General features: G+C 35.7%; 1 protein-coding gene across 6 annotated transcripts in view; it reads right to left on the minus strand.

Annotated features, from left to right (window-relative positions):
• The window catches only part of Zfr (zinc finger RNA binding protein), a 66,026-nt gene that overhangs the window by 26,588 nt on the left and 16,162 nt on the right, over window positions 1-23,276 (minus strand). Inside the window, exons 3-12 of one of the 6 annotated variants that reach the window (XM_075975863.1) lie at window positions 21,374-21,397; window positions 19,948-20,230; window positions 18,979-19,123; window positions 16,667-16,885; window positions 10,214-10,461; window positions 7,054-7,245; window positions 6,288-6,579; window positions 3,797-3,993; window positions 2,239-2,358; window positions 708-853 (exon numbers count right to left, since the gene is read on the minus strand). In XM_075975863.1, the coding sequence (XP_075831978.1) occupies window positions 708-853; window positions 2,239-2,358; window positions 3,797-3,993; window positions 6,288-6,579; window positions 7,054-7,245; window positions 10,214-10,461; window positions 16,667-16,885; window positions 18,979-19,123; window positions 19,948-20,230; window positions 21,374-21,397 (1,866 nt within the window). The remainder of the gene's footprint in view (window positions 1-707; window positions 854-2,238; window positions 2,359-3,796; window positions 3,994-6,287; window positions 6,580-7,053; window positions 7,246-10,213; window positions 10,462-16,666; window positions 16,886-18,978; window positions 19,124-19,947; window positions 20,231-21,373; window positions 21,398-23,276) is intronic. The other 5 variants (XM_075975864.1, XM_075975866.1, XM_075975867.1 and 2 more) reach the window with 5 other exon arrangements.

Genomic DNA, 23,276 nt, shown 5'->3' on the forward strand with positions numbered 1-23,276 from the left:
GGTCAGACTTTTAGGCCAGCTAGTACCTGACCACACAGGAGGTGGTCACCTAGCCTTTTAGACAAGATGTCGCCATCATAAACAAAAGATCAGGATATGCTAATATTTTGCTCCTTTCTTTGTAATTATGGAGATCACCTGGGAAGAGGTATTAATCCAGGCTACATGACAGCAGCCATAGTTGCAGACATGACTTTAGGCCTGATCACCTAGGAAACAGAATGCTAATAAATTTCCCCCTCAGTTTATGTTTTTTTGGAAGCTATTTGGAGAATAAACATGGGGGAATTTTCAGGATGTCAACTCAGGATTTCATGAGGGATCCCTGAGAATCTCCCTCCTGATAAAGCCATGTGAATTGTGTCTTTATTCCCATGCCTCCCCTCTGGCCCAAGAAAATAATTTATGGTCTGGGCTGGCACTGGACCCCGACCCTGGGCTTGAACTTTGGCCTTGAAATCACATGCCTTTGCTGGGATTGAAAATGTGAGCCACCACAAAACCCTTCATACCAAGGTAACAATCAAACTAAGTATAGTATACTAAGCATTCTAATGTTTATCTTTTTTGATTTGGATCTTAGTGAACACTGAAAGTACATCAAATAAATCTGAATATGGAAATTATACACAGAATAGGGTTTTTTTTTTTGTCCTTAAGGCAGAAGAACCACTAAATGCCATCAAATTAAAAGTTAAAAACACTACCTCATTTCCATCCTCCAGCGTTCCTCCTCTTCTCGTCTCCGCCAATATTCCTCCTTCTGCATTTGCTTTCTCATTTTCTCTTCTTGAATCTTTCTTGCTCGAATACTGGGCTTCACTTCTACTTGCAAATCTGGATTTACTTTTTTCTGTTAATTCCAAGAAAACATTTTTAAAAAGGAGCGGACCCCTTCAACAAACTAAATTCACTAAATGCAATTTATTTTCGTATTTATTGTCTGTGTGCACATATGCATCCGTAACAATGCATGTGTGGAGATCAGAGGATACTGTATGAGTTATATCCTCCTACCATGTTGATTCCAAAAATCAAATTCAGGTTATACAGGTACAAAGTGCCTTACCTGCTTAAAACCATTTTAAACTATACAATTTCACAGTCTTTCATCAGAGGTTTATTTATAAATTTCATGTAGCAAAAGTATATATTGGTTTCTTGTTTTCATTTGTGAGAAAGGGTTGCCTTCAAACTAAAAATTTGTAATGGTACTGTCCTTGAACTGCTGAACTCTTTCATCTGCCTCTATCCAAGTGAAATGTTGACAGTACAGCCATGTGCTACTACACCCAGTTTATCTAGTGCTGGGGATCCAACTCAGGACTATGTCAACTTAACACTCTATCAACTGAGCTAATCCCAGTCCTCGGTGCCAGAATATTGTTACAATTTCCTACTGAAGTGTACAATTAGGTTGAATCAGAAAAATCTTTTCACCCCAAACCAATGCTCTATAAAAATCCCTCTGCTGGCATGTTCATTTATTACTTAATTTGGTTGAAGCCAAACATGAGTGAACATGGCCTGGGTACATGGATTCAAGTTACTATGAATGGCATATTCCCATCCCAGTTTTAAAAGAAAAACCACATACCTATTCTACCAGTCCAGGCTTTTTTTTTTTTTAGCAACTTTTAACATGTTACTATGTGAAGGTAGGTTATGATGAATTTCTAGTATAAAATAAATAAAGAGATTTTTCAGTACTATCTACAGATTAATTTTACCAACATAAAGAAGGTAGGTGAAGTTATACTCTGTAGACTCAATGTGAAACTATTATTATACAACTTCTTGACCCAAGCAATATTTTAATTTTGCTGGATTCTTCTTTAGCTAGTTACTACAAATATAAAGAACAGGGCTACTATTATTACTTAAGTATAACTAATAAAATAAATATCTGATTCTTTCAAATTGAATGTATCATTAGGATACGCTAGTTTCAGAATGGAAGGTCTAGTGTTTTACAAAAGGACACGGGCTGGAGAGACAACTGGCTCAGAGGCTAATAGCACTGGCTGCTCTTCCAGAAGATCCTGGTTTGACTCCCAGCACAAAATATTCCCATCTATAACTCCAATTCCAGGAGAACGAATGCCTTTTCTTGTGACCTCTCTGGGCCAACAGTCAAACACGACTCAACGACATACATGCAAGCAAAATACCCATGTGCAATAAAAATAAAGTTAACAAAAATCTTGAAAGGACAACAGCTCAGTAATATTTCCTTACTTTATACTGAAGTCGATGTCTCCGCCCTTTTAAGTGCATCTCTTTAGCATTGGGGTCATTAAAGCTGCATTCACATAACTTACAATGGAAGCGAATGACTTTTCCCTCATCGTTTCGTACCTTGGTGTGAAAAAATAGAATTTCTGATCATGTTGGGAGCAAGCAGAATTTGAAGTGGGGTAAAAACAAATGAAAACATTTACAATTTTTCATTTCTGTATTTTCAATTTATTTATATTGTTTTTCATGATGGAGTCTCAAGAAGCTAAGAATGGCCTTAAACTGCTGATCCTTCTTCCTTCCCAATACTGGTGTGCACCAACATGCTGATCTAATGTTGAAATTTATTTTTAATCCCTACCTCCACCCCTCATTCAAGACAGAGTTTCACTACTGTAGCCTTGGTTAAAATGGAATTCTTCTATATGGACTAACCTGACCTTGACCTCATAGAGATCCACCAGTCTCTGCCTCCCCTCACAGGCACATGTGGGCAATGTGCCAGTTTTCACATTACTGAAGATAATGACCATTCACTTCCTCCCATCAGTCAACAAATGCCAAATCTACAAGGAGTGGCATGGTTCTGTGAGGCTCTGCACCATCCATGACTGAATGTTTAAAGCCTCCGTATTAAGGTGATCCTGTATGGGTCAACCATGCTTCCCAAATTTAGCTGGATGTCTTAAATTTACCAGTTACTGACTACCTGCTTCTTGGAAATGAGGATGATTAAAAAACAAACAAACAAACACCAATTTTGCTATACAAAATTCTCAAAGCTTAAGACTTTGATGATACATACAAAAGTCAAGATGCATTTTTTTTTTAACTGCACAGTGAGAAAAACAGACTGAGACGATACTATTAAGTAGAAATTGTGCTATTAAGGCTGGATTAGAATTAAACTGTCTAAAGATTAGATTTAATTAACCTAAAACATTAAAAATAAAAGTGCCTGAGAACACATTTTAAAAGGTAATCAAATCTTACCGTTATAAGATATATAATTAGTCATTTATAATTACTTAACTTAAATATCCTAGCTGTATACCTTATTAACAGTCAACATATTATGTATTATCTTTTGAAAGAGAAACAGAATAAGGATAAACAGTTACCCAAACATTACTCCATAACACTCACTCAATTTACTGAATTGTCACAACTTTATTGGGCAAACATCCTAATGTTATAAACATACACCAGAGCTTGGAAACTTATCCACGCTTTCCAAAGGAGTGAAAGCAAACGGTACTGTTACACTACACCACTGCACGATCTCTGTTAACGGCAACTATTTATTCAAGCCTCTGTGAGTTTCCTTTGTTCCTCTAATTACTGTACTTACCTTACCTGTAAAACAGGAAGTGTTCTAATGAGCGAGAAACCAAATGAATAATACCCATTAAATCAGCAACCTTAATTTTGTAAGTAACTGAAATCTAAACTACAACTGGCTACAGCTTGATTTTACACATAAAGTGTGCTTATAACAGAGTGACACTTTTTTTTTCTTTTGCCCAATTTCAGAGCAAGGGTTTTCTCAAATCAATACCTCTTCTACATAATCATGTCCCACGGGTTGCACATCACTCTGCAAAGCAGCAAGGGATGCAGGTGTGACTGGTTCTGATACTGCATCTTGCTTTACTTCTGGAATCTGCACAGCAGAGGCAGCAGGAGTACTTTTAACACCTTCAGTTCCTTTTAAGTCTTCAGTTTTATTTCCCGTTGACTGCAACTTATTACCACCTAGAAAAGCAAAATATTACAGTAATTTTATTTTTGTATAAATGTGTAAACCTGTTAAGATGAAAACAAATTTATCTTTATTACTGCTGGCTGAACTTTATGCAGAATAGATTAGAATTTCTAAAAAACTATTATTTTTAAAAAAATCTCATTAATGAGCCACATTTTCAAAATTTTCCCTTCTCCATCTCACAACATACACCCGTATCACAAATCCTATCTCGGTTCTCCTAACATTTAGCATCCAAACTGAACAAAAGGAATCTGAAAACAAAGGTATTAAATATAATACATGCCTGTGTTGAGTTGCCTAAGCCGTGATTAGTAAGAAATAGTATTTACCTACTCCCCATAGCGGTTTTTCTTCCTATTTGCTCTTTTCTTTGCATATCTGAGAAGGGGTTTCTCAAGCTGTAGACAAGCCAGATCTGCAATCAACTATTCTGGCAGTTCTCTCTACCTCCTAAGAGCTGGAATTTTAGGCATGTGTCACCAGTGGGTTTTGTGTGGGGACAGGGATTGAACCCAGGGCTTTGTGCATGCTAGGTTCAGCCCATGTGGGCCATAACCATATGTGAAGATCAGAGGAAAAACCTAAAGGAGTCAATTCTCTCCTACCACATGGAAACCAGGGATTGAACTGGAGTCATCATCAGGTTTGACAAGTACCTTGTACCCACCATGATCTTTCCCACCAAAATTTGTTTCTAAATTGTTAAGTGTGAATAACCTCAAAAAGGAAAATTACAAATCACTGCTTTTATTTTAATCAATTAAATTTAACATTTTACTCAAGAGAAAAGCATACTGTCACTGATCTACTCTTAAAATGCCTTCAAATATATTTTAAGAACTAGCCACAGAAATAAGACAATTAAACAAATATTGGAAACTGTCAAAGAACAACTTCAGTAAAATTTTATTAGAAAGTATAGAATAAGGTAACTGTGAGTAAGCTGTCACAATTTAAAGGAAGAGACAATATCCTGTGCTAGTAGGCATTAAGTATTGTAGGAATGAAGCAGAACAGAGTCACAAATCTTTAGTTCTTCCAGTAAGAAATGACTTCCCCAAGGGTATACCATGTGAACTGGGCTTTGAGAGAAGATTAAAAAGAATTAAACAGCCAAGAAGACAGCAGAGAATATTGTCTAACCAGGAAGCACAGCATGTATAAAAGTATAGAAACATGGACCTAAAGACTGCAGTAAACTGAAGAAAGTAATTTAGTAATCAACTACTCCCCCACGTAAAGGCAACATGAAGGTAAGAAGGTACAAGTTAATTATCAAAGCTTTTATGTGAGTCATAAATAGATGATATATAAAGGCCAATGAAGATTTTAAAAGAGATGACAAGAGTTTGATATGTGTTTTCAAAAAGTGAGTAACAAGAACACAGAGATTATGATGACGAGATTAGATAAAAGAAATTGAGCTCTAAAGAAGAAATTAAATGTCTAAAAAACAAGTCCTAACAACGAAAAGCCTTTCTACCATAGAAAAACTGCATAGATGATAGGGAAGTAACAGCAGGCAATTAGTAAGAAATATTAGTAAAGCTTTTCCTTTAGAAAAAAAAAGTAAGTCAATTTTATGACTATATTTTAGTATTCTTGTGATGGGACACAATGGAAAGGGAATATCTATTGGACAACCAGCAAGCAACCAAAATGATTCTCAAACGCAGGTGGGATTTTAAATTTCCCAGATTTTAAAGTTGCATACACTAGAATGCATAAAATCATCTAGGAATATGCTGCATAGAGATGAGACACAGATCCATAATCTTAGGAATAATCTAATTTAACAAACATATAGGTACAGAATAAAAAAAAATCAAAAAAACAATGGGTGGACATACATGCTAGAAACTAAGATGCATCTTATGTTTTGCAGTATAGGAGTTGAGGTAAAGTAGTCAATTTCAATTAAATTGAAAACTGACCACCGAATTTGGCAGGGGCTGTTTTTTCTTTTCTTTAACTGCTTGTGAAATAGTGTTTCTCCTATTAACTTAAGTTGGCCTCCTAGAACCAAACTGAGGCTAGCAGTAAGTTCCTCAGCCTCCTGTGTGGCTTTAAGTAGTTAGGTACCTGGTGAGTCCTTCAATAGGTTTCAGAAAAGGATAGCAGACTGTGGATTTTTAGGAAGTACAGAAGCAGAGAGAATAGAGGCTGCTCAGTAGTACAGTGTTTGCCTGGTTCTGGGTTCAATACCCAGCAACACAATGGAAAAGAAAAACCACTCTGACAGAGTTAGAAGGGACACAAAGAATCAATCTTTAGTACTTGCCAACAAAGTTTATTTTGGGTGTAGATGTTTTCTTGGCAGCCATATTGGTAGATACCGCTGACACTTTAGTGTTGGATGTGCTATTAAGAGACGAGTTTCCTGGAGCTGAAAGACCTTTCACTGAAGAAGTTGCAATTGATGACGTATTCAGAGTACAATTGCTTGCGCCAATACTTGAAGGAGAGGCAGTTGGTTTTGAAGCAGATACAGCTGTTGAAGAAGTAGCTTGGCTAACAACATTTGGTTCCGTTGAAGGAATAGGTTTACCAAGTTTTGTGTGTAATTTAACCACCTACAAAACAAAAAGCACACCTGTCAGGAAACTCAAATGTGTTCATTTAAAAAAAAAATTGTCTGAGTGAGACTATAATATAAAAATCAAAACTGCAATTTTCTTTCAATTATGGTTTTACAGACAAAACTCATTTTTTTTTTAAACAAAATCTCTGTGAAACAGATATGGGTCCGTAGTTTACTGATGAAAGGATTTGTCTATAGGTAAATCAGTCTGTAGTTAAGCAAGACAAATGCTTTAGTCTCAAATCGTGAAGTGGTTTAATTCAATTTAAAGGTCTCTAGTGTTTCTTTTAAGCAATGACTGTTTGATGTTACCTTGATGTATATTAACATATAAATAAGGTTTATGATATACTCAAAGGTTTCAAAAATTGAAGTCATCTTTTTTCAAATCCCTGTTGAAAAAGTGAAATAAGTAGAGTAAGACATAGGCTGTGTGTGTGAGTGGGAGGGGGACCAAAACACCTACTTTCTGATGCTTAGCACCACGAATGTGGGCAGCATATGCATCTGCTCCTGTACAAGACACATCACAGAGCTCGCAACGTAGCTGATTTTGTGTCCCGCGAGTTGAGTTGTTGCTGCTGCTGGTATTTTGAGAGGCTTTCAATGCGGCTTCTTTTTTTTTATGTTTCTGTCCTTCTAAGTGCTCTTTATAAGTCTGTTTTGAACAAAAAGTACAAATTTTCTTTCTATAACATTCTATTCAATTTTCAGATCTCTAACACTCATTTAAAAATGGGATTATAAACTGCCTTTAATCTTAGTACTCAGGAGGCAGAACAGAACTGCATTGAGTTTGAGGCTAGCCTGGTCTACATGGTAAGCTCCAGGCCAGCACGGTTACCTGGTGAGACCCTGTCTCAGAAAAAACCCCCAAAACCAAAAAACAAACAAAAAATCAAACAAACAAAAAACCAAACAGACAGATCCCCAAAGCAACAACAAAAAGAGACTGCAGTAAATGTGTGGTGGTGCAGACCTGTAATCTAAGTACTAAGCAGGCCGAAGAAGAGTATCATTGAGTTCAAGGCTGTCCTGAGCTATGTAACAATACACTGTCTCCCAAAAGGGGGGGGGGGGGAGAGATAAGAATTGCTATTTTAAAAGCACTTAAGAACGTAAGAGATTCTGTACATATGATCTGTGGTTCTCTGCAGTTTATTTAATAAAAATACTTTGCTATTTGGGTACCAAAGACTGAATTCAGGGACTGAAGTAAGCCAGACATGCATTCTACTACTGAGAACAGGATGCAGACATGTTAGTGAGTACGTGTGTTCTCAGGGAGAATACAGGGCAAGCACAATCTAGGTTTCTGTTTTGCAAGAGGTGCTTACCATTGAGACCACCCACAGAGAGTCATGATCTGTCTATTTCTGCTTTCTGAACAATGTTATAAGATCAGGCCACATCAGGCAATTGTTTTTTCTTTTACACATGACTTCTGGGGATCGAACTTATAGTGGCAGGCTTACAAAGCCAATACTTTGCTAACTGAACTATTTCCTTATTCCTTACCCAATAGGTTGAATTACAAAGCACTTTCATGTGCAGTTAAAATGTAAGATTAAACTGCTTGTAGTTTCAAGAACTTGTATCTTTTAATACTGATGTATAACATTGGGCAAAAAGAAAAAAAAAGGATAGCAAATATTCCACAAAAGAACTAAAATGAGGGGAAACTGTACCTATGTTATTAGGAGGGAAAAAAACCACTACTACATAATAAAAATTGTTTATAAAAGGCATTATTTAAAAATTTAACTTTGAAACTCTGAATGCATTTTGACACCTAACCTTCATTAGAATCTATAGGTAAATATATTACATAAGAACATATACTATGAGTACATACATTTTAATACTCTAATTAGGGGTTAGCAATTCAGACAACACAAAAAATTAAAAATATTCTGGAATTATATATTAAAAACATAACTAATCCAATAAAAAGTACATATAAGTCAAGCATAGTGGCTCAATTAGAAAGTACAAGCCAAGTATAGTGGCTCACGCCTTTAATCCCAGCACTTAGGAGGCAGAGGAAGGTAGATCTCAGTGAGTCTCAGGACATTATGTTCTACACAATGAGTTCAGGGGAAGAGGGTGGTACATAGAGAGACCATGTCTTTCAAAAATAAAATATAATTACCACCCCCAAACAAAGCATATACTGGTGGAATATAGTTAGAAAAAGAGAAATAATATGAAGAGTCTAATTTGATCTATTCTCCCGCCCAAAATGCTTTCTATATATGCCAAGCTGCTGGTGTAAAATTTTTTAAAATCTAAAAATCATTTATGCCTGGTACCCTCAAAAGCAAGAACCCTCATGTCCTCTGGAACTGTAATTATGGATGAGTAGTTATGTGAGTCAGAACACATGAGCTGGAAGCCCAGCCCAGGTCCTCCCCATGATCAAGTGCTCTTAACCACAGAGCCATTCCTCTAGCCAACACTTACATAAATTTTTATATAAAAACATTTTATTTTTAAGACAGACTTTGCAATGCAGGCCAGGCTGGCCTTGAATTTTTAATCTTCCTACTTCTGCTTTACAAGTTGGGATTACAGATGTGTACTCTATACTTGACAAAAAAATGGACTCTGTCATAGTCAAAACAAGTAAGGTTTAGGAAGGGATGACTCATTAGCAGACCATGCTTGAATTACAGATTTTAAGGTGTAGATGGCAGGATTATAACAAAAATAAAGGACTCACATTCTTCATAGGTTGATCTTATTTTTAAGTAAGTAGAGGGAGACACAGCCAAGGACGACAATGAACTTCCATTCTTTTGCATCTACTTCTCAGTACTGGGATTACAGGTGTGCAGCAACTACCATGTTTGGTCTATGCAGTTGTGGGGACTTGAGTCTATGGGTCTGTTCATCGGCCAGTATTTTACTAACTGAGATACATCCCCAGCACCATAGTTCAACTTCCTTATACCTTTCTAACTTCCAAGTTCCCAGTCCCCTCATGGACAAAGTTACAGATGTTACAATCTATAAAGCATGTACAAAACAATCTCATCAGGAATACAACCTTTAAACGTATAGGTTAATTTGAATAAAAACTTTTAGTTTTATATAAAAAGCAAAGGAGGCTTCCTAAAAAGGATGGTGTGAGGGGATTAGTTTTCTTCATTTTTCTTATATTTACAATCACTTTTACAGTCTTCTTGATTATCACACCTTTGTGTTACAATACTACTTCTAAAGAAATGTTTAGTGAAATACAGCCATCTCTCAGTGTTGTAGGAAACTGTTTACCAAATCCAAGCATGCTCAAGTTCTTTAAATAAAACAGCAAAGTTATTTGTACACAATCTATGTAGTTTACTATATATACACATTAAGATCCCTAGATTATTTATAATACCTGCTGTAAATTCTGAGTAAAGGCATATTGCATGATTTAGGAAATAATGAAAAGGAAAAAGGCAGGCATTCTACACTGATGTAGTCTTCCACATGCATATTTTTGATCTATGGGTGAATTGTTGGATGTAGAATACACAGTTATGTGAATGTGCTTTGTAGGCACAGGAGTCAGAACATCAACCCTACTCAACTATGAAAAATAACCACTGAAACTCATGGTAAATACGCAATATAAGTACCTGTGGTCCAGCACAGCTGATCTTACAAACATCACAATAGTGAATCTGGGGTGGTTTGGGAGGCTGTTTTGGTTTCAGTTGTTTATTTTGGAATGGTGTTTTTTTAGTAAAGGTGGTCCCTGTCCAGGCAGCTGTTGCTGCAGCAGCAGCAGCTGCTGCTGCTGCTTGCTTCTGTTGCTGTTGCTGCTGTTGGTAGTAGGAAGACGCAGCTGAATATACGGCTGCTTCATAACCTGAATAAGATGTACCTTACAAATAAAACGAAACAAAGATTATGTTATATGATTATAAAAGGACAAGTTAAATGTCAATTATAAGTTTAAATTCAATAAATGCTGACAAAAGGTAGACTTATACGTGCATATTTACAATATGTATATCTTATCTCAGGAAATCTCCAACATAAAACTTACCAGTCTTCTACACCATCACTAAAATATTTACTTGACACAGATGTTATGAAGGTGTAAGAAAAGTGTAATATTTAGTCCTTCACTTAAAAGATGCTTACTGTATGCTCAAAGGAAGGAATGTGTTTGACAAATATGTGTACAGAAACTACTGTCCCTCTGAACAGATCTTACAAAGCAATGGACTTGAAGAATCACAAGTAGGAAAAATTCAAAAGTACTTCATAAGTTAAGATTTAGCGATGGAGAGATGGCTCAGCCCTTAAAGGTTAGGCTCACAACCAAAACTAAAGATTTGAAAAATTAAGAGAATAATAGGTAAAATGAAAAAGATAAATATCACCAAGATTTTAAGTTCCAGTCATCAACCTATGGTTTGTACAAATGGTAGAGCAAGAAACAAACAAGCTAGTTTGGGATGCAAGATAATAAAGCTTAGTAAAAGAACAAGTTACAAGACCTTGTAAGAACTAAGAACTAATAAGGTTCTTTCTTCCAAAACTTTTATGAAAGCAGCAAGGTGTTTTCTGGTTTAATGTACACAGTAGGTCAATTTACACTGTTGGGAATCTATAGTGAATAAACATTTTATGCTAATGATTGTCCCATAAACACTGATGTTCAGTGACGCGCTGGCTTTAAAATTTGTAAAGAGTTTGACGTTTTTTATCTTCTTCAACTCCGCTGCACTGCCTATTCACCATACCCCAAGTCAGCTCCTTAAAAGAATGTAATAAATAGGTGGGCAAGAAGAGAAGGAAAACCAAGATGGCAGAACAGCACAAAACTGAAGAGAACTAGGACTGGAATTATTGCATGGCAGTAGACAGCACAAGGACATAGATTTAATCCTCAGTACAGAAAGAGAGAGGGTATGGGGAATGTTGAACTTTTTGTTCTTAAAAGCTAATCTAATATAAGCAAATGACTTCTGACCTACTTACTGCAACACATCTACACACAGAAGAAAAGATGAGTTGGAAGATGAAGCAGAGATATATGAGTAACGAGAATCATAAGAATCTCAAAATTGACAAGGCTAACAACAATAAAGAAGTTAAGTAACTTTTTGAGAAAGTATTTTTAAATTTTGTGATTATAAGATGCTTATGAAATTTCAAGATAGGAAAATGTGATAGAAGAAAACACCCAAAAGAGGAAAAACGTAGGTATACCAGTAATGACTATATGATAGAGAACTCTTGGTGTGACTGGTTTTAAGAAAGATTCTATACTTCAATGAACTTTATTAGGCATCCTATTAATATTAGCCTCTATTTAACAAACCAAAACAGAAATTCAAACTAAAATAAACAAAAAACACCAAACTAACTTCAAATCAATATAATCAAAGAACACCAGCCAAATGCTTTCAAATTTAGACAGAACCATAGTTTAAATTTTACTGTAAAAAAAAAAAAAAGAAAAACAAAAAACAAAAGAATCCCACAATAAAGCTAGCAAGATTGCTAATCGTGTCGGATAACCTGAGTTCAATTCCTGGAAAACAGGGAAGGAGAGAACCATTCCTAAATGCTTTCCTCTGACTTCCATGTGTAGCAAAAGTGTACCTGTGAATACCTATATGGAATCATGTGCGCACGCCAGTGCACAACCCCACACCCCTACACCCACCTCTCAAAACCAAAACCAAACCAAACCACCACCACCAACCTCCGCCCCCAAACAACCCATGTAACCTGTCTAAAATCAATACAGAGAGCTGGCAATTAGGGTGATATATGCATGGAGTCTCATCTACTTAAGAAGCTGAGGCAGGAATTACATTTGAACCCTGGAACTCAGGACAGTCCGACTATGCAATATGACTAGAAAATTTAGGGAGAAAATTTATATATATATCTATATATATAAAAAACAAACTAAAACACAAAACCAGTAAAGCTACTTTTATTAATTAAAACCATGATTCTCATATAAAATTATGTTTTAAAATCAATATTGGAACAGAGGGCTTCACATCTGGTAGACTTATCTTTTATACGGAATCTACAAAATTGAAACTTAGTTGACTATATGTATCTTTGGTGTGTATAAATGTGTATTTAAATTTGGGGGTCCACTATATGGAAGGCAGTGTCCCAGATACAGGGAAGTATTAGAAGACACACAGGCATATATGCAATTAAAAAAATATATTTTTAAGTTTACAGCGTAGTGGCAAGCATCTTTACTCATTGAGCCATCTTGCCGGCCCATATATTTTATTGACTCACATCGCTACTGTGTAATATTCTAGTATACAAAATAGTGTATTTATGGATATAGTGTGGCATTTCAGGTACAGGAGGAATATGTTCTAATGCTTAATATAACATAGCAGGATGACTATGGTTATTTCAAGAGAGGCAGATAATTTCAAGAGAGCTAGCAGAGATGTATCTGAGTATCTGTACATAAAGGAATGGTGTTTGAGGTGTAGGTATGCATATTATCCTGATTATCACTACACATTATACATGTGTTGAAATACCACACTGTGTATGTGTGCAAGTTATGTGCTTGTTAGCGCAAGTGCTGAGGAAACCAGAGGCATTGAATCTTTTGTAGCTGGGATCACAGGCTGTTGGTATCTACCTGACATGGGTGTTAGGAACCCCATTTGGGTCCTCTGTAAGAGAGGTACATACTCTAAACTGAGCCATCTCTCTAGCCTCCAAGCTGACAACCTGAATTTGATACCTGGGAACCACATGGCAGGGGAGAATCAACCCCCACAAGCTGTCCTTTTACATCCACACAGGTATACTGTGTGTTTGCCCCTCCTACTATACATAATAAAAAATATAAAACAGCAAAAAACATTAGAAGTGTTGTGTACACACACTTCAAAATATACTATTATCCAAAGAATAAAATACAATGAAACAGCAAGTTTCTAAGTAACAGTCACATTTATAAGAAACCTAAGGATCCTTACTGAAATGGCTGCTTGCTGAATCTAGGGCAAGAAAATCCTAAGTGCTCAATGACTAATCTGGCAATGTCCAAAAGACTCAGGAATAAAAGGATCCCACTGCTCAAATTCATGAAAATAATGTCTCAAAGAGACATGAGAGTCAATGGATTACAAGATACTATATGATAAAAGGAATCTACAGTGCTGAGGTGGAAGGGAATTCCTTAAGGATCAACATGTTAAAAACAACAAAAATTCCTACACCACCAAATAAATTTATTTACTTATACTTTCAAAACATGACAACCTGCAGTTGGTAGTTGGACAACAGGTCCATGGATTACTTAATGAGAAAAAGAAAAGGTATTTTATTAATGGAGATACCTAACAGGCAATGAACCAAAGATGGAATCATGAATTGGAAATAAGCAGGAATTATTTATTCTATGTTCCTAAAGCAATTAATTGAACAGAAAGAACATTCAAAAGTAGTTTTTCTTTTCTTAAAAAACTGGCTGAACCTAAATATATACATAAAAAGACAAAAAAATACTGCTACATCATGACAAGTGCACTCATTTTCCCCAAATAAATAAATGTACAAAAAAAGAAAGAAAATAGAAATCAACACTTGATTTGATGGTGCATACCTATGATCTCAGCACTTAAATGGACAAGGCAAAAAGATCACAGTGAATATAAAGCCTGCCGAAGCTATATCCAAATTCTATGCTAGCATTAGGAACAGAGAGACCATGTCTTAAAACCAAATCACCCAGATTGTTGAACAACAATTCAAAATTAAAACTGTCTACATTAGGAGAAAATAAACATACATTATTTACCTGGAGAAGTATAATCACTAAGATCTTAGTTTGTCTGCCAATCTCAATCATTTAATTTTACATTTTATTATAAAAAAGTTGGGGGAGGGGCTGGAGAGATGGCTCAGTGGTTAAGAGCATTGCCTGCTCTTCCAAAGGTCCTGAGTTCAATTCCCGGCAACCACATGGTGGCTCACAACCATCTGTAAAGAGGTCTGGTGTCCTCTTCCGGCACCAGAATATTGTATATAATAAATAAAAAAAAAAAAAAAAAAAAAAGTTGGGGGAAAAAAAGACTCCACCAAAGTTAACCAGAAATTTATATTTGATAGTACCCATGTTTGCTTTCCTTACTATTAAAATTGTGGTTCATTGGGTACACGTAAAAAAAAAAAGCAGTTGATATAAGAAAGTTGTCATCAGCCAGGTCATGGTGGCACATGCCTTTAATCCCAGCCCTCAGGAGGCAGAGGCAGTAGCAACTCTGTGAGTTCAAGGCCAGCCTGGTGTATAGAGTCAGTTCCAGGACAATCAGGGCCTGTCTTGAAAAACAACAACAAAGAAAGTTGTCAGTCACAACTGTGGGGTCTACAGCTAAATCTAAATCATCTGAGTTTGGTTCCTGGGATTCACATGGTGGAGAGAGCCAACTCCTACAAGTTGTCTTCCAATTTACACATACACTCTCTCTTACACACAAGCATTAATAAACTTTTAAAATAAGTTGTCATTAAAGTATACAAAGTATAGTCAAGTAACCTGAGAGGTTCTGATATTGTGGCTATGTAAAAAGAGTATCTTTATGCTTACAAAATATTTTCGGGGGGGGGGGCTGGAGAGTTGGTTCAGTGGTTAAGAGCACTGGCTGCTCTTCCAGAGGTCCTGAGTTCAATTCCCAGCAACCACATGGTGGCTCACAACCATCTGTAATGAGATCTGTCGCCCTCTTCTGGCGTGCAGGCATACATGGAGGCAGAATGTTGTAGACATAATAAATCTTTAAAATAAAATATATATTTAAAAAAATATATTTTCTGAAGAACTTAGGGCAAAATACCAGATTGCATAATTACATATTACAGACCATACGCAAGAGAGAAACTATGACCAAAGATAATGTAGACATTTAAAATATGTTCAATAATATTCCATTGCAATAATCCTGACTTCAGTTTTAACTATCAACCAACGAATGCAGCAAATAAACTTAATCAGGAAATCCTATGAGTAGAAATAACAGTATCTTGAAATTGAAAAGATTCATTCCCTAAATAGGGAAAATCCTGACTATGTCTTTACTCTTAACAAAAATGATTCTCTGCCCTAACTTCTTTTAATCAAGTCTCCATCATTCATCAATTTGGTGAGACTTCTCAGACATGACCCTTTCTTTCCTCATTCCAATCTGTTTCCACATGTTGCCAAGCAAAGACAGCAACCACATCAGTATACAAAGGCTTTGCACACATATGTATGTACAGTATAATATCACATTATGCTCTTCCCAAACTATCTGCTTTCCTGTATTCCTAGAGACAGGATAAGAAATCTGAGAAAAACAAAGATATCTTTTAAAATTCATTATCTAGGCTTCTTTCTGATAATCAGGATATAGCAAAGCAGCAAAAGGTAGGAACTAAAACTGTCTATGCCACCTTAAACCCTACACAGAAAATGATAGGGTATTAAAGAATAAAAGCAATAAACATACAACAGTACATAGTTAGGAGTCTACAAAATCATACATACAGTTTTCATCCCTGCAAAATTAACTACTCAGTCAGAAATCAAGCCATTGTTATTTAAGACAGATGTGTCATATAACTTCACCCTCATGGATGTTTATAAAAAAGTTGCCAACATTTTCAGGGACTATTTATTTCTGACAATAAATATGAAGAAATAGTTCACCAAGAACCAAAAGAAACAATAATAATCTGTCTATGGTAGTCTTCAAGTGTTAACCTTGAGTTTTCAAGTTCACTATCAGGAAACAATTCTGCAGAGGACTGTATGTTCTCTCTTCCAACTGAAAGGCTAGGTCAGAAGATTAGCTTTCAAATTCCCTCAAAGGGCAGTATACTCTGCTAAGAGCTTCTACTACCACCATCATCAACAACATTGCTTATAATATGGACCTTTTGTCATATTAGGTACAAATACTTATTTTAACAACCATGAATCGATTTTTCTCAATTCCTGCTACTATAAGTAAAATAATTACAGAGAAAAATCAGGACAGTTTCTAGCCAGGGCTTTGCAATTTGTTTACCATTTAAATACAGCTTGTCAGTCTTACCAGAATAAGTAACTGCTGTGGTACTGTAAGTAGCACTCTGAGTATAGGACGGTACCACAGTAGCCGCAGCTGCCACTGGTTGTACGGTGGAGGACACAGGATATATGGAGAAAGTAGTGGTAGCCGGACTTGGTGTGGCTGGTTTTATGGCTGTCACTTGTCGAGCTTGCTGGGCTTGAGTATACTGTGTTGCACCTTGACTATAACCTGCTTTAGGAGCTAAAGCAAGAAAGACACCAGAAAAAGAGAAGAGTAACTACAGTCATTGTAACAATATACTTAAAAAACTAAAAGCAATAGCGATCAGAAGTCCTAGTAATTTCTTCTGAGCAAACGATATGATTCTTACTACTAACTTGAATAAAATATGTTTCTTCATTTCTGGCATTACAGTTCATCAGAATTACAACCAGAAAAGCAGTACTATTTATAAATGACAGATCAAAAGTTTTTATATAACTTGTGGATATGTGAATATATAAACCAGTCTACTTGAAAGGATTAATTTTACAAACAGAACAAAGAAAGCTAAATTTGTATTTCAATTCATATTAAAAATTTCAGTGCTTAATCCTGAAACTTACTCGTATACTGTCAATGGCATTTTACTGATTTACTCACTGAATTTAACTCAAAACCACAAATGTTACTTATTCTTCATATAGCTCAAAAAAGCTATCCTTAAATGACTACTATTCATGTTTTACTAAACTGTCTTCAACACTCAAATATGAAAAATCCTATCAAATATATTTCTCATTAATTACTAGTCACTCAATGATTTCATTTCTGAGAAATGCCTAAATACACAGGAGTAAAAACTTGATACTCAGTTAAGGTAATTTTAAACTTACCTATACCTGATTCAAACAACACAAATTAAGATAGTATTAAAGAAAAACTAACTCCTAAGTAACTAAAAAGTCAGTCAATGTCATAACTTAAAAATCTTCCGACTCTTAGATAATCCAGTACTCTTAAGCACAAGACTAGCCTTGGAATAACTATGAAGCTTGTTTATTATATATACAAACAGAAAAGGGATCATAAAAAGGCCAGCCATTGCAATTTATCAACATACATACATATTCTGAGACAGGGCCTTACAACTACTAGAAAGCCCAGTCTGGTCTTAAACTCGTGCCTCCCATATGCTGGGATTATAAACATGTAGGTATCCACTTTCAAAATAGTTTTCAGGGCAATCACTCTCCCAACTTGTAAGAGATTTACAAAATCAAAACACCAGAGACACTGAAGAAATGTGGTCAACGATTTCATGTATAGATGTGTTAAAGGACAGGGATGAAAAGGGAGACGAAGGCACCTCCTACCCATGATAGAGTCAGTTTGACTTTTTTTTTTTAAACCAAGGATTCTAATCCATCTTCAAATATAAGGTATTACTCAATCTTCAGACCTCAGCCTTATTTACTTTTTGAAAGAGGGTCAAGGCTATATAGTTGAGGCTAGCCTCAAATCTGCTATGAAGCTGAAGGATAATCTTGACCTCCTGATATTCCTACTTCAACCCATTGAATGCTGGGATTACAGACATGAGTCACCATGTCTAGAGTCATATGGTGTTACGGGTTGGACCTAGGGCATCATGAATAACAGGGCAAGCACTCTTTCAAATGAGCTATATTCCTATCTCCTCAGCTTTAAAATAAAGCTCCTTAAAAATGCTTTTGTTGTTGTGATTTGTTTTGGTAAAGTTTAAGTCTATAATAAGTCTATCCTTTAAATATGGAGGCTTCTACAGACAAAAAACTTCTGCATTTGAACTATTATATGTACTGCACTTCACATTATGGATATTCAGTAGATATAGCTAGCTCAGTACTCTGGGCATAGTAGTAGACTGAAAAAGGGTTGTGGGGGAAGCTAAACAATTAGTTTTACAAACTGGGGAAGTGAAACCCATTAACAGTGGCTGGTAACAGAACCACCTGTCATTACAGATAAAAATATGAGTCCATGAAAGTACCAAATGGTTACTAAGACAGTCAGCATTATAAAATAAGTCAAGTCTGGTAAAGTCTGGACAAGTTAGTGTCATAGCTTCTTTTGTACAGTTGACTTCAGCAAGAGAGGAATCCTATGCTGTAAATCACAAACAGCATACATATCCAGAACAAAAGGACACCAACTTCTCTCCTAATCATCTCTGTGACTCAATGGCATTACAGTAGTAGAAAACAAGGACACTGATAGAATCATTGTAGATGGACTCTGCAGTTTGTTTTCATTAGAATACCCCAAATTATTACTTTTATCATTTATAATAAAGCTGTTTACATAAAGCCCACCTGTCTGATAGTAGGTTTCAGCCACAGAAGGCTGAGGCTGGGCAGCGGCAGCTACAGCAGCAGCAGTTGCTGTTGGCTGTTGGTAGTACTGCTTACTATCATAAGCTACAGCAGGGGCTGTGGATCTTACATATGAATATGAGTCCTAAAAGAAGAAATGTAAAACAAAAACAAAAGCCTTGATTTAGGTGGCAGGAAAAAAAATCCTTACTGTGTAAATATACAATAAAGGAAAAGAAAACAGAGTTAGTTATAGGCCTAGACTATGTTTCAATACAATATAACTAATCAATAAATGATTAGTTTATAAGAAAACAGAACACTAACAATGAACATAAAGATAATAAATAGTAAAAAATAAGACAATTAAGTTTCAATACAAGTAACTAATTTTGAACTTTTAAAAATAACCTCAAAATACTTCAGGTAGTGTTTGACTTCAATAATTTCAAAACATTTAAATATTACTTAATTAAATAACCCATTTTACCCCCCCCCCAAAAAACTGACTGCAATTTTGCCTTTAAAGATGAATGCTATAGTATTAGATAGAATTTCCATGGGACTAGGTAATACAGCATAAAAGCGTAAGCAAAAGGAACAGCAACTTTAAGTTTCAAGAAGAAAACATGTAATATTTATTCAATGGGGCTTACAACGATGAATTTCAAACTTCCCTTTCTTTTCTCCATAAATTTAGGGTAAGATGAAAGCATTTAAACAATAATTTGTGTAAACTTTACAAAAAAATTAAACAAACATATATATATGTGTAGTAAGGTAAAAGTAGCAAAGGAGAATATAAAATCCCACTGCAAAGATACTTAATGCTTGGATCATACCCTAGGAAATCATTCACGTCTCTCTACCACTTGGAAGTACATTTACAAGCACTGGCTTAAGCCTTCCATTATACCTGAACCAATTAAATGTGTATGTTAAAGCTACTGAAGCTAGTCGTTTTCTTACCTGGTAGTTTTGTGTAGTAGCTGGGGGTGGTGGTGGTGGTGCTTCCTGTTGCCTTTGGGTGTAACCATAGTCTGTTGCTGTGTGTGCAGTGGGGTAGCCTCCATAAGCAGCAGCTGTTGCAGCAGCTGCAACAGCTACTGGAGCAGGCCTGGCAACTGCAACTGTGGCGGCTGCTGGTGCGTAAGCAGCAGTAACTGTGTGAGCAGCTACTGGAGCTTGATGGACAGTGTAGCTAGCAACTGTGGTTGGATGAGAATAGGCTACACCCGAAGCTGGCTGCTGGCTATATTGTGAAGTAGAAGAATAAATATAATAATTTAATTTTAAAACCAAGCAGATAGTCATTTAAAATCACTTATCAACTTAAGAAACATGGGAAGTTATAATTTAATTTTTTAAAATCAAGGAATAATCTTAAAATTATCAACTAAAAGCATATTTTTCAAGTAATAGAATTACTGACTACTGAAGGGCAAGTATTTATTTGAACTCAATACGTTCTACTCAATACTATTATTAGTGTTTTTAAAATAAATTTCCATTCCTTAATTATAAATACTTTATATATTTACATATATTATGCATCAGACCACGAATCACATGTCAAAGCAAGAAAACAGAGATATAAAACAGAGGAAAAAATTTGCATCAAATTAGGAATTTAAAAAACCCTTTATATATAGTTTATTTTACACAATTTAAAATCTCAATAAAAGACCTTGTATTATACAACTTATATATGATAAATATGATAAAATTTCCAGCTTACAAGAAGCATTTCATTAAATAAGTTCTTTTAGAAATTTAATGTGTTGTTGTAAAAGGCCCTAAGGCAGATACTCTATAGTCATTCCCATTTAAGCCTCAAAAGGCAAAAGTGTTTTCCAAAAATAGTAATCAAATCAATTCCACCTAAAAATTCTTATAGAAATGTTACTTTAACTTCTAAAATGAATCTGTGCTACATAAACTCAAGTCATACAGATGTGATCATAAGACAGTATAGTTTAGTTTTCATTAAAGGCTCACTTGCTAAGGCCGTCCTACAAAGGTAACACATGCCTTCTCCAAAGCAGAGACACCCAATAGCTCAAATGTTTGGCTGACAACAAGGCTTAGTAAGAGCCAACAGTTAAGAATAGCTGGGGGTGTGTGTACTGCTGATAGCACTAATAAATTGTGAGTATGTGACTTATGGGTTATAAAGTACAGTGTATTCTATACTGGTGTGCATAGTAGCATAGGAAGGTTGTATAGAATTAATATTTTGGGCCACCATATTTAGCCTGCATTATAGAAAATACTGATCAACTAAAATTTGACCAAAGGGAATCAATAATGAAACTTACAGATAAGGATTTTATTTCATATAAAAATGGAAGATTCTAGGAAAGGTGATAGCTGTCTTCTAAAAGAAGACACTTACTCCATGCTGCTCCAGAGAACAGAACTAGAACCAACAGATGGAAGTTACAGGGTGCCAGATTTCAGTCCAATATGAAAAAGAAAACAAAAAACAAAAAACAGAAACAAAAAACTTAGAGTCCAAAGAAACTATTAATTTCTACTTGGCTGAAGCTTCCATATTTTAATATAAAACTACCCAACACTTTCTGCATAAATGACAATTAAAGAACAAGAAAGATAAGCTCACATTTTTATAATGGGAAACCTGTCTAAATAACATGTCATTTATTATGGATTATGTAACACTTAAAATTTTTATTCATCTATTATTTACTACTTTGCAGTGCTGGGAATTAAAATTAGGGCTTCACACATGCTAAGTAAAGGTTCTACTAATAAACTATATTCCCAGCCTCAATCTGACATTCTCTAAAAAAATAAAAATTGTGTGAGAGAGAAAGAGAGGGAGAGGGAAGGAGGGCGAGCAAGAGAGATGTGCGGGTATTGAGGTCAGAAGAAATTCTGTGGAGATGGTTCTTTCTACCTTTATGGTTCTGGTAATATATAATCCAGGTCACCTGTACTTTTATTCTCTCCAGGGCCCACAAATGGACATTCTTTAGAAAACATATTACCATAAATTGTGCTTTGAAGTTCACATATGCTAAAGCATATGTGCTGCACACCCCACCCAACACACAGAAATAAAGTTTTAGGTAGGCAGGCAGTGGTGACGCACACCTTTAATTCCAGCATTTTTTAAGGAGGCAGAGGCAGATGGATCTTTGTGAGTTCAAGGTCAGCCTGGTCTACAAGAGCTAGTTCCAGGACAGTTAGACAGAGAAACTGTCTCGAAAAACAAACAAACAAACAAACAAACAAAAAAATAACCCCCCCCCCACAAACAGTAAATTGTGTGTGTGTGATGGAAATGTAGCTCAGCTGGAACAGTGCTTATTTATCTAATGTTCTGAAGACTCAGAATTCCATAAAACTGGTGTGGAGACACACAACTGTAATTCAAATACTTGGGAACTGGCAGGCAGGAATCAAATATTCAAGGTCATCCTTGGTTACATGAGATATAGTCCCAAAAACTAAAATAAAAATACACCAGGTCTATGAAATTGTGTTAAACATTTAACTAGTTAAGATTTGATTTCAGGGGGCTGGAGAGATGGCTCAGTGGTTTAGAGCATTGCCTGCTCTTCCAAAGGTCTTGAGTTCAATTCCCGGCAACCACATGGTGGCTCACAACCACCTGTAGTGAGGTCTGGTGCCCTCTTCTGGCCTGCAGACATACACACAGACAGAATATTGTATACATAATAATAAATAAAATTAAAAAAAAATTCTTAAAAAAAAAGGATTTGATTTCAAGCCGGGCAGTGGTGGCGCACGCCTTTAATCCCAGCACTCGGGAGGCAGAGGCAAGGCAGATTTCTGTGAGTTCGAGACCAGCCTGGTCTACAAGAGCTAGTTCCAGGACAGGCTCCAAAAAACCACAGAGAAACCCTGTCTCGAAAAACCAAAAAAAAAAAAAAAAAAAAAGATTTGATTTCACATATACAGACAACATTGTCTAAGGACTATGGTTATGTTAAAATTCAGATATAGGCTTGGATTCTTATATAATTACTCTTTGACATCTGTAGGAGACTTATTTTTAAAATAAGATAAATAATAAGTAACAAAATCCAATGACGCTCAATTCCTTGCTTAAAGGGCACAATAAGCTTAGTGGTAGAGCTTCTTACTTGGCACACGCAAAGTCCCACACCAAAGGAATCCTTACCCAAACAAAATTTGTTATGTTTCTAAACTGGCACAGTATTTGCATATAATCTTAATACATCATACCCTAAACTGTAAATCTCATGTCCATATTATTTATACTAGTATAATTGAAATGTCATATAAAT

Source organism: Microtus pennsylvanicus, chromosome 6 (assembly GCF_037038515.1).
Source record: "Microtus pennsylvanicus isolate mMicPen1 chromosome 6, mMicPen1.hap1, whole genome shotgun sequence".
Lineage (NCBI taxonomy): Eukaryota > Metazoa > Chordata > Mammalia > Rodentia > Cricetidae > Microtus > Microtus pennsylvanicus.